The sequence below is a fragment of the Lithobates pipiens genome, unplaced genomic scaffold (assembly GCF_037356315.1).
Source record: "Lithobates pipiens isolate NorthernLeopardFrog02 unplaced genomic scaffold, aLitPip1_a1.2 Scaffold_8, whole genome shotgun sequence".
In the NCBI taxonomy this organism is placed as follows: Eukaryota; Metazoa; Chordata; class Amphibia; order Anura; family Ranidae; genus Lithobates; species Lithobates pipiens.
In genome coordinates, this window is record NW_027507903.1 from 123425491 (window position 1) to 123437692 (window position 12202).

The 12202-nt window shown below is 43.3% G+C and overlaps 1 protein-coding gene across 1 annotated transcript in view; it reads left to right on the top strand.

Moving 5' to 3' along the window:
- TSPAN3 (tetraspanin 3) overlaps nt 1-12202 on the top strand; it is a 39048-nt gene that overhangs the window by 10494 nt on the left and 16352 nt on the right. The window contains exons 2-3 of the mRNA XM_077471079.1: nt 8654-8845; nt 10281-10355. Coding sequence (XP_077327205.1) covers nt 8654-8845; nt 10281-10355 — 267 coding nt within the window. The remainder of the gene's footprint in view (nt 1-8653; nt 8846-10280; nt 10356-12202) is intronic.

The window sequence follows — 12202 nt, forward strand, 5'->3', positions numbered from 1 at the left end:
TCTTCAGGGAGTTTCTGAACAATGGGGTTTTCAGGGTTGAATTGTTGGTGTTGGCACTTTAAACTTGGAGTAAACATACATGTGCTTAGTACAGAAATTAATAAGTATATAGACTCGGCAGGGCCATTTCATTTTTACTAAGGAAAAGTAGACTTTCTATTTTATGAAGAACTAATTGCTGTTCCCGGCCAGTCTGGGTCATGCTGTCCTAGTTATTTATACAGTCTTATGTCATCACTTTTTCGATAAATCCGCAGACTGCATTTTTCACTAAGGCCTCATGCACAGCTGCTGGTTTTGGCTTTTCTGACTTTTTTTTTTTTTTTTCTGCAGTCTATAAACTCCCCAGCATGTTGTCCTATGAACCCATAAGATGTTATCAACTATTTGTGGCTGATGGGTCACAAAGTAAGAGGTAGAGGAGGGATACTATTCAGTCCTCCTGGGGAGTCATTGGGGTTAGTTACTGTGACTGTTAGTGACAAGCCTCCTCCTGAGATTGGGAAAAGGCAAATGCACTTTGTCTCCTAATAGACCTTTTTGGACCAGAAATTCCTCACCCAGGTTCCCCGAGAAGAGCAGGGAAGGGGCTTTTACTCACATTTTTGTGGTGAAAAAAACATTGGGCACGTTTTGCCTAATTCTCAATCTCCAGCTCTTGAATCAATCTCTCAAATAAAAACATTTCAGGAAGGCATCCATCTTCTCGAGGGGAGAAACATGGTCTATCAGAACTGTTTGTTCTGCATATTTCCATGTCCCGATTCACCCGTCTTGTCAGAAATGTCTAAAATTGTCAGTCAAGATGGCCTCCGAAATACGCCATTATCAATGTCGGGCACTTTCATTCGGCCTAGCTTCTGCACTGAGAATTTTTACAAAGATTCTGGCAGAAGCTCTGCGATTGAAAGCAATCATGATTGTTCCTTACCTGGACAGTCTGCTTTTTAATGGCCAGATCCTATCAGCAACTGGCAGCAGAACTAAAGGAAGTTCAGGATTATCTTCAATCTTTGGGCTGGCTGATTAACCAGGACAAGTCCTGCCTAATTCCATCCCAGAGAGTTTCATATCTAGGTTACAAGATCGCCTCGGCGGAGGGAAAGATTTTTCAAAAATTTCTAAAGATGGACCGCTTGGCTGCAAGGCTGCAGAGCAATCTATCGGCCTCACTGAGGGAATTCTCTCAGGTACTGGGCCTTATGGCATCCTGTTTTCCCGCAGTACCTTGGGTGAGATTCCATCAATGTCCTTTGCAGGTGCTCCTCATGTAAAACTGGAACGGAAAAAGATATATTGGAGGTTCAAGTTCTCCTTCCTTCAAAGATCAGGAGGATCAAATAAAAGGCTCAATTCCTCCATCCACATTAAGTACAGAAGGGGGAATCCTCTTTGTATTCTGACAGAGGGGAGTCTCCCCCTTCATCATAATACACTGATCAACGTTGCCAGCCTGGTTCTAAAGATATAGGGTTCCTTACCTAAATGCGTTCTAATGTATTGGGTTAAAAGACCTTCTAGTATCTACCCCCTCCAAATACTTACCCTGCTTCTCTTTCGATCCAGCTGTGTGTTCTGCTCCAGCTGCTGTCAATCAAATCCTGGGGGGGGCATTGACATAGAGTGGACTATTGGTTTTAGTCAATAGGAAAGCAAAGGGCAGAACTCTTAGGCCGCGTACACACGCGCGGACTGTTCGCCCAACTTTGTCCGTCCAACAGTTTCGGCAAACAGTCCGCTCAAAATTAGCATGGACGGACATGGCCACACACGACGAACGAACAGTTTGCTGAAACCGTGCGCGATGACGTGAACGGCACGTACGACGGGACGAAAAATACGACGTCCTATACACTGCATTATAACTTTCGGCCTGTAAATCCTTTCTGAGCATGCGCGGAACTTAGTTTGACGAACAAGCCTACACAGGGGCGGACTGTTCGCTGAAACAAGGTTTCAGCGGACAGTTTTACGGAATTTCCGAAAAACCTTGTTCGTCAAACTGTCCGCTGAAACTGTCCGCTGAAAGCCCACACACGAGCGGACTGTCCGCCCAAACACTGTTCAGCGGACAAAGTTGGGCGAACAGTCCGCGCGTGTGTACGCGGCCTCAGTGCTAGTTCACACCAGATGCAGTTCTGGGTGCTTTTATTTAATTATTTTTTCTCTGCACTAGAAATGCATGCAGTGTTTTCCATGTATTCCAGTGGCTCTAGTTCACAACAGTGTAGTCAGTTCGCGGTGCAGAAACTGACTACATTGGTACACTAGAGCCATTGTGTTCTCCCAGCGGGGGAGCAGTCCCTGCAAGAACACAGTAAATATTGCTAGTGTCTCTATACCAGCCACTAGCAATAATCAAATGTAAAATCTAGCAGGCTGGTTGTACCCAAGTTTATTGATCGATGTGACATTGCGGCGGACAGATCGGACACTTGACACATTTTTGGAACCATTGATGTTTATACAGCGATATAAAAATGCACAGTTTCATCACTGTTAACCCCTTCCCTTCTTACTGGCAAGGAAGGAGATAACACTAGGGGTTGATCAAGGGGTTAGATGTGTTCTAACTGTGGGAGGGGGAGACCAATCAGTGTTCCTATATTCTAGGAACACACGATCTGTCTCCTAACCCCTGACAGGACATGGATTTATGTGTTGACACATAAATCTGTTCTCGCTCTGTCAGGAGCGATCGCTGGCGCTTAGAGAAGCAGTGGGTGCGCGCATCCTATACTCAAAGCGCCCGCCGTACAGCTATGGCGACTTGCGCAGGAGTGCCATTCTGCCAACTGTCAATCTACGGTGGGGAATCGGTAAGTGGTTAAATGCAAAATCAGAAAGTCAGTATCTCGCAATCGGTGCAAAAGGGGTTTTTAATTGGTTCTGTGGTATTATCCTTGGACTATAAGAATCTGGTGGGCCTATGAACAGCAATATCTTGCTCGCCAATCTGGATGGATCAGGTAATCATTTTTAAATCTCTGCATGTCCCTAGACTGGCTTGCCACACCATACTGAGGTGAAACTGTTGATGGGTAGGCTAGAAAACTGCTGAGAGTTCAGTGCCATCTTCCCTGCTCCATCCATCCATCCCCTAGCCTCCTGTATAGCAAACATTGTAGGCTGGCCTGATATTATGAGTACACCACAGTGCTCCTGTCAGAGAATTCAGAAAGGGCAGGCAGATCATGGCTGTGTAATCAACTGTCCCTTTTTGTTCTGTGGGCATCTGATCAACATAGACCTGACCAATTGTGGTAACGCTCATTTGGCAGAACTGGTTTCTCCCTAGATGTTTGCAGCTGGGCAGTCATTGGCTTTATTGGCTCTTTGGCTGTGCAGGCCTGGTTTTCACTGCTTTGCTGCAAAACTGATGAATGGGTTTTCTCATTTTATTTTGAGTGCTAAAACTAGGGATGAACTGACTTATCGTCTTTTTATTTTATTTTTTCGGATAGCCGATATCGGGTGCCAGTATTCTGTACATTTATATATATATATATATATATAATTTTTTATTTTTTTTACACTATTTTTGAATCACTTTTATTGCTGTCAAAAAGAATGTAAACGCCCCTAGTGACAGGTCTTCTTCTTCTTCTTCCTTCAAAAAAACATGAATAGTCCTAAAGGCTCCCTGTACGTTCATTCGGTGCTCTATCCAGCCCCACTGTAACTTTTATCCTGGGAACACCTTCACTTGCTGCTTTTGCTGTTATTACAGAATGTGTTACATTCCTTGCCTGCAATACTGAATCGGCACCGATGGATGTAACAGGGAGGGGAGGTAGATGTCAGGGCAACTTTAGAGTCATACATTTCAATACCAGGGCACTAGAGGTAGTATTATACCCTTGTCCATAATGTACTCCATGTTTTTCACAAGGCTGAGAGAGCCTTTTTTTATTCTAAATAAGCTTAGGAGCTCATGCCAAGTTTTTAAACCCATTGCTTATGAAAGGACATTGACTCATTAACCACTTTCAGACCGGACCATTTTGCTGGTAAATGACCAGAGGTCTTTTTACACTTTGGCACTGCGCTGCTTTAACTGGTAATTGCGCGGTCATGCAATGTTGTACCCAAACAAAATTTACGTCCTTTTCTTCCCACAAATAGAGCTTTCTTTTGATGGTATTTGATTGCCTCTGCGATTTTTATTTTTTGCGATATAAACGTAAAAAGACCGCAAATTTTGAAAAAAAAATGATATTTTCTACTTTTTGTTATTAGAAAAATCCAATAAACTCAATTTTAGTCATACATTTAGGCCAAAATGTATTCAGCCACATGTCTTTGGTAAAAAAAAAGTCAATAATTGTATATTTATTGGTTTGCGCAAAAGTTGTCACATCTACAAACTAAGGTACGTTTTCTGGAATTTACGCAGCTTTTAGTTTACGACTGCCTATCTCATTTCTTGAGGTGCTAAAATGGCAGGGCAGTACAAAACCCCCCCAAATGACCCCATTTTGGAAAGTAGACCCCCTAAGGAAATTGATAAGAGGCATGTTGAGCCCATTGAATATTTTATTTTTTTGCCTCAAGCGATTGAATAATGACAAAAAAATATATATATATATTTTTTTTTTACACAAAGTTGTCACTAAATGATATATTGCTCACACATGCTATGGGCGTATGTGAAATGACACCCCAAAATAAATTCTGCTGCTTCTCCTGAGTACGGGGATACCACATATGTGGGACTTTTTGGGAGCCTAGCCGCGTACGGGGCCCCGAAAACCAAGCACCGCCTTCAGGCTTTCTAAGGGCGTAAATTTTTGAGTTCACTTCTCACTACCAATTACAGTTTTGAAGGCCATAAAATGCCAAGATGGCACAAAACCCCCACAAATGACCCCATTTTAGAAAGTAGACACCCCAAGCTATTTGCTGAGAGGCATGTTGAGTCCATGGAATATTTTATATTTTGCCACAAGTTGCGGGAAAATTACAAACTTTTTTTTTTTTTTTTTTCACAAAGTTGTCACTAAATGATATATTGCTCACGCATGCCATGGGCATATGTGAAATGACACCCCAAAATAAATTCTGCTGCTTCTGCTGAGTACGGGGATACCACATATGTGGGACTTTTTGGGAGCCTAGCCGCGTACGGGGCCCCGAAAACCAAGCACCGCCTTCAGGCTTTCTAAGGGCGTTACAGTTTTGAAGGCCATAAAATGCCAAGATGGCACAAACCCCCCCCAAATGACCCCATTTTGGAAAGTAGACACCCCTAAATTTAGGGGTACACTAGTGAGACTAGGTAATAAATGGCGGGTGCCCTGAAACTATAAAAAAATAACTAACCAACCAGCGTCACCTGTAACAGTTATATGGTGATCACTGGTGAAAGGGTTAACTAGGGGGCAATCAGGGGGCTTTATGCAGTAGTATATGGGGGTCCCTGGCGCTATAAAAAGCTGCGGCGAACCTAAATACCTACCTGCCTAACTAGCGTCACCTGTGACACTAATACGGCGATCAGAAAAATGATCGCTTATTAGGCTGGGTTCACACTGGAGCGATGCGGAAACGCCGCAAATCCGCGGCGGGTTCCCGCATCGCATGCCTCCCGGCGGCAGTTCACACTGCCCTATGCGAACTGCTGGGAGTGTCAGTGAAATGTTACTGACAACCCCAGATCAGTTCGCATATCGCAGTGCGATCTGCAAACTCGGATCGCATGGTGTGAACACCCATGCGATCCGATTCTGCTGCGGGCCAAAAAAAGGGTCCCGTGCGAATTTGCGGCGGGTGTGGCGGGTGCGGCGAATGGCTGAACTCGAATCGCACAGAGATCGGATGTGATTTGCACTGCAGTGCGGTGCGAATCACATTCGTTCTCATAAACCGCTGCAATGTGAACCCAGCCTTAGTGACACTTGCGACGGGGGGTGATCACGGGGTTAAACCTTTATTGGGGGGGTTAGGGGGGTACATTAGAACTAAAGGGGGCTAACTCTAACTGCCCTAACAGTTATTACAGTCACAAATGACACCAATGCAAAAAAAAATAAAAAATGACATTGGTGTCACTGTGACTGGGGGGCAGGGGTAATTGGGGGGGTGATCGGGGGGTAAAGGGGGGGTGTGAGTGTGCCTGGCATGTTCTACTGTGTGTGTAGAGTGTTGGTGCAACTCACCGATCCGCTCTCCTCCGTGTCGGAACGAAAAATACCGACACGGAGGAGAGAATACATCACTTCCTCTCCTGTGTTTACATTACAGGAGAGGAAGTGATGTCACGGGGGATTCCTATTCGTCGGGAGCGATCGCGAGGGGGTGGCCATGAATGAATGGCCGCCCCCTCGTCCCGGATCGCTCCCGGACGAAAACCGACCGCCGCAGGCACCGGGCGGGGGCCCGATCGGGCCCCCGACCCGCGGGAGGCAAGGGACGTACATGTACGCCAATATGCCTGCCCGTGCCATGCTGTCGACGTACATCGTCGTGCGGCGGTCGGCAACTGGTTAATAACAATATGCTAGGTTCTATATTCTGTATTGTAGGTTAAGTGGCTCCTAATCCTTAGATTGTTCATGCCTTTTTTGTAATTATTAACCACTTCAATACCGGGCCTATTCTGGCACTTCTCTCCTATATGTAAAAATCATAATTATTTTGAACCCCCAAACGTGTGTTTTTTTTTTTTTTTTTTTTTTTTAGCAGACCACCTAGAGCAGGGATCCTCAAACTACGGCCCTCCAGCTGTTGCGAAACTACAAGTCCCATGAGGCATTGTAAAACTCTGACATTCACAGACATGACTGGGCATGATGGGAATTGTAGTTCCTGAACAACTGGAGGGCCATAGTTTGAAGACCCCTGACCTAGAGAATAAAATGATGGTCATTGCGCAAATGCTGTGCAAGATAAAAAGTTGCAATGACCGCCATTTTATTCTCTATGGGGTCTGCTAAAATAAAAAACGATTGCGCAAATACCGTGCAAGATAAAAAGTTGCAATCGTTTTTTCAAACACTTTCTTTTTTTTTTTTTTTTTTTCTTTTTGGGTTTCATGAATTAAAAAACAAAACAGTAAAGTTAGCACTATTATTAATAATAATAATAATAATAATAATAATAATAGTAATAATATTATTTTATATAGATGGATATATATTTTTTTTGTATAACATGAAAGATGTCATGCTGAGTAAATGGATACAGAACATGTCACACTTTAAAATTGCGCACCCTCCTGGAATGGCGCCAAACTTCGGTACTTAAAAATAATTTTTTTTTCTTTACAGATTATCAGTTTTGAGTTAGAGGGGGTCTAGTGCTAGAATTGTTGCACACGCATTAACGCACGCGGCGATACCTCCACATGTGTGGTTTGAACCACGTTTACATATGTGGGCAGTACTTGCGTGTTTGCTTTTTGAACGCGAGCTACTGGGGACACGGGCATTTTTAAATAAATTATAATTTTTTTTATTTTACACTTTATTTTTTTTTACACTTTATTTTTTTATCACTTTTATGCCTATTACAAGGAATGTAAACATCCCTTGTAATAGGAATGGTGTGTGACAGGTCCTCTTTATGGAGAGATGTGGGGTCAATAAGACCCCACATCTCTCCTCCAGGCTGGAAAGCGAGAGTTTGAGAGAAAAAATTCACAATCTCTTGCTGCCGATCTCGGCTTTGTTTACTTCCGATGGCCAGATGAGAGATGACTGGTGACCATGTTGTGGTCACCGGAAATCTCGATCGTCATCTGGCACTGGCCCATTTTTTTTCTCTGGGGCCCTCAATGCCACGGGAGAGCCTGGAGAAGCACCGGATGGCGGGGAGGGGGTTTGCCCCTCCCGTCGCCTATAAGAACGATCTAGCAGTGGAACTGCTGCTATGATCATTCTTATCGTGCACAGAATCGCCGGCTGGAAAGAATGATATCTGAATGATGCCTGTAGCTGCAAGCATCATTCAAATATCCCTGCACAAAGTCAAGGATGTCATGACGCCCTAAGGTATTGAAGTGGTTAAAGCAGAGCTCTATCCAGAAGAGGAAAGGAGGCTCCACTTGTTTGTCTTTTTTGACCGATACCCATCCCCAATTTCAGGACATCTCCCAGAAGTCCAGCCCCCCCCCCCCCATCCTCCTTCCACTGCCACCAGGCCATTCAGATAGCACAGCGCGTTTCACGCATGCTCAGTAGGGAGCCGGCGATGGCACTCGAGCCGATTGAAAAATTGGCTGGGGTGCTGACTTCACAGGATCCCTGCACAGGTAAGTGTCCTTATACAAAAAATAACAACAAATACAATATTTGTAGCTGCTGACTTTTAATCTTTGTTGGCGGGGGGTTATAATGAGGGCTGGAGCTCTGTTTTTTAAGAACAATATATCAATAGCAAGCAATCTTTCTTCAGCCGCAACAGTTCTGGTAATTTTCTATGCTATAGAAGGACAGGAGAAATCGGCTAATACCGGATAGAAAGCCCAGTTCTGTAGTATTGCAAGAAAAATATGAATGTGCGTGACCATGTATGTATTGTTGGTGACATTAAGTCTGTATAATTTAATATGGTAACTCATCATAGGCAGTTTTTGGAAGGCAACCTGATTTATTGTACCAATTACTTCAGCAGTATATTCAATATATCACATAATATTGTGTCTTCTCTGCAGGCTGCCGCGGGTATCTTGTGCTATGTTGGAGCCTATGTCTTCATTACATATGATGATTATGAGCACTTTTTTGAAGATGTTTACACCTTGATTCCAGGCGTAATAATTATTGCAGTGGGTGCTCTTCTATTCATCATTGGCCTAATTGGGTGCTGTGCTACAATCCGGGAAAGTCGCTGTGGCCTTGCAACGGTAAGTATGTACAAACCTCTTTCACCATAAATATGAGAGCCCTAATTTACTTATTTACAAGACGTCTTTGTGTCTAATGCTGCTCTTCTGCCTAATGTAGGAAAGAGCTGACTCTTCTGTAAATCTCTAAATGGCATGTGTTCCTACCAGTTAGGTTTTTTTTTTGCAGTTTTCTAGTTTGTTTCTTTAGGCCTCATGTACACAGCTGCTGGTAAACGGACGATTAGGAGCAGTTGGGCAATTTTTTTCAACTTCTCCTGAACTTTTCTGTTATCTTATCAGTACATGTACACAGGGTTGTTTAGAGCAGTTTCTAGTCAGTTTAACTTGGAGGCTTTTTTTGGAAGGAAAAAATGGGTTCAGAAGCTAAGTATAGAGGCATGTCTAGCGCCAAATGTGGCTAGACGTGGTAACTTGCGTTCAGACACAATTCCTTTACAGGCGTTACTGCAAACTGCATTTGGTCTGTGCAATTTATTTTGCACAGAGCAGCCCTGATCTCCTTCATTTTTTGGTCCCCACTAGCTCACCGTTTGTAAGTGTGAGCCAATGAGGAGAGCGTGACTCGGGAGAGACGCTGCTCTCATGCACATCACTGGATCAAGACAGGCTCGGATATCTATAAGGGGGGGTAGCTGCACCCAAGAGGTGTGTGTGTGTGTGTGTGTGTGTGTGTGTTTTTTTACCTTCTTGCATAGAATGCATTAGGCCCCTTTCACACTGGGGTGTCAGCGGGAAAGCGCTGCTATTTTTAGCAGCCCTTTACTGACGTTTTTGTGGGGGTTTTCGGCTGCTAGGGTGGTGCATTTAACCCCCGCTAGCGATGGAAAAAGGGTTAAAATGGCCCGCAAAGAACCACAGCAGCGGTGCCCAATCACTTCAATGGGCATGAGCGGTGTATACACCGCTCCAAAGATGCTGCTTGCCGTTGCAGGAGCGTGTGGTGCGATGTGTTTTTATTGGGTTGTTTGTTTTTTTTACGCCCTGCCAGAACACCAAGTCAATGTGAAAGCTGGAGGGCTTTCACACTGAGACTGCAGGGGAGCCGCTTTACAGGCGCTATTTTTAGCCCAAAAGCGCCTGAAAAACGTCTGTGTGTGTGTGTGTGTGTGTGTGTGTGAAAGGGGTAAAAAAAACGCCTGTCTTTTTAGAATCACTTTTAGTAAATTGTGAGACTTGTACTATCCTTTGTCCTTGAAGTATGTAGTTTGGTTCAAATAATGCCCTTGGCTCATGTTCTTGTTTAGACACAGATGTTTGGCTTGCACATGTTGCAGGCTTTCTGACGTTCCTCTTGTATGAAAATGGGGATTATTGCTCACACTTGTTTCATACCTTCAGTCCCCCTTTACTGTAAACCTGCAAGTACTGAACATTCTCTGAATATTATAGAACTGTATTGCATTGCTAATATTGATATAACTTTTCTTTCCAGTTTGTAATTATCTTGTTGCTGGTGTTTATCACTGAGGTTGTGGTGGTGGTCCTTGGATACATCTACAGAGCCAAGGTAACTTGCACTGATCTGGGCTAGATCTTATGTAGATAATTGTCAGTTCTATTTTACAGCCTCATGTTATTTGTATTGTGTAACTATTATGTTATTTGATTTCCTGCCATGAGTGATACACTTGCACTAAAGGCTAAGTTCACTTTTTTTTTTCCCCCTCAATTCCAGCTTCCTGATATTGACACCGTTAATTGTACCTCTGTTGCATTAAATAAAAGGCTGTCTCTATATTCTAGGGAAGGGGTTACCCCGGCCTCTCTTCTATAGAAAACTCCTTTATGACTCTCTGCTATTGATGGAAAAATTTGTTAGACTAATGCCACGTGCACACTATTAGCTTGTTTTTTTTTTTTTTTGTTTTTTTTTTTTTTTTAAACAAAAAAAAAAAAACCGTTCATGTCAGAACTGCTGTACTAACAATGCTATGTTAGTACAGCGATCTCCTCTGCTGAGCTCTTGTGTTCTGACAGGGGGATCGCCGATTGGCAAACTTTTTTTTTTTGTCATGACCCTTCGACAGAAACTGGGCCAGCTGCCGCAAGCGCGAGCTGAATGTCAGCTGGTTTCTTTTAAAGTGGCCGATACCACCTGACATTCGGTCCTTGTGTACCAGACTTAAGTACTTCAGCAGTTGAGCTCATGAAGACCCAACCTATATGGGTTTTGGTAAATCTAAAGGAAAACTGTATAATATATGGGCAACTTTTCCTTCATATAGATCGTTTGGCAAAGTGTGCCGAAGCTGAGCTATCGCCTATGTGGAGTACAACTGTAGTGTTAAAAAAATAAAATAAAAAAAGGGTCCCTGGAAGTCTGTAAATCTCTCCATACACTGTACAATCACCTTTTTATATATACTATCAACTGTGTAGTGCAAGGGCCTGCCTAATTGGATACAGAGTGATTGAATTGATAGGTGTCTTACTATTTTACAGTTTTGGTAAATTTTAAAGATTTCCAGAAATTGTACAATCAGATTGTATAGTGTATGGCCACCTTTATACGAAGTGTTTTTGGTGCCATTATTTAAGGCCATCACAAACGCGGAAGCAAATGCCAATTTTACCACGTGAAAAAACGCGCGGCAAAACACACAGTAAAATGTGCAAACTATAGGACCCCAGAATTTTTGTTCACCATTGGCTTAACTGTCTCTGCTTGTTCTAGATGTAACAATCCGGCGTCACTCATATATTATAGCGCTGCCCGAAACTCCAGCGGTATTGGGCAGAGGTTGTGGACACACTTAAGGGATACACTGAAAGATTCAGATCTAAAAATCCCAATAACATGTCTACTGGACTATCTTGATAGCTGAGTGCTTAAACCACCAAGGTGGATTACTGTTGCATGCGTGCTTTTTCTGGCTTAGGGACAAATTACTATTAAGTGAACCTCCATCACCCTCCAACTTTATCTGATTGGATATTTGAGCTGAATGAAATACATTTGACAGTAGAAGCAATGGGAAGAGGGGTGGGGGTGTGTTTGGACATGAATCCAGTCAGGCCTTTGCACTGCATAGCTGACAGTAGGTCTAAAGGAGATTGTACTGTGTCTGGCCATCTGAACAAGTAGAAAAGTGAATGGAAAAAAAAAAAAAAAAAAAGTAAAAGGTATGATGAGGGAGGCGTGGTCCAGAGTTGTAAAACACACCCTATTCTGTGATGCAGTAAGGCCGTGCATGATGGGATCTGAAGTTTCCTGGATGGTCACATGATACAGGAAGTCGGATCTCAAAGCATTTTTTTTTAACCACTTAAAGACCAGGCCTATTTTTCAAACTTGTTTACAAGTTAGATCAGTTTTTCTCTTGCGTTCACTGACTGACACCGCTCCTTTACTTA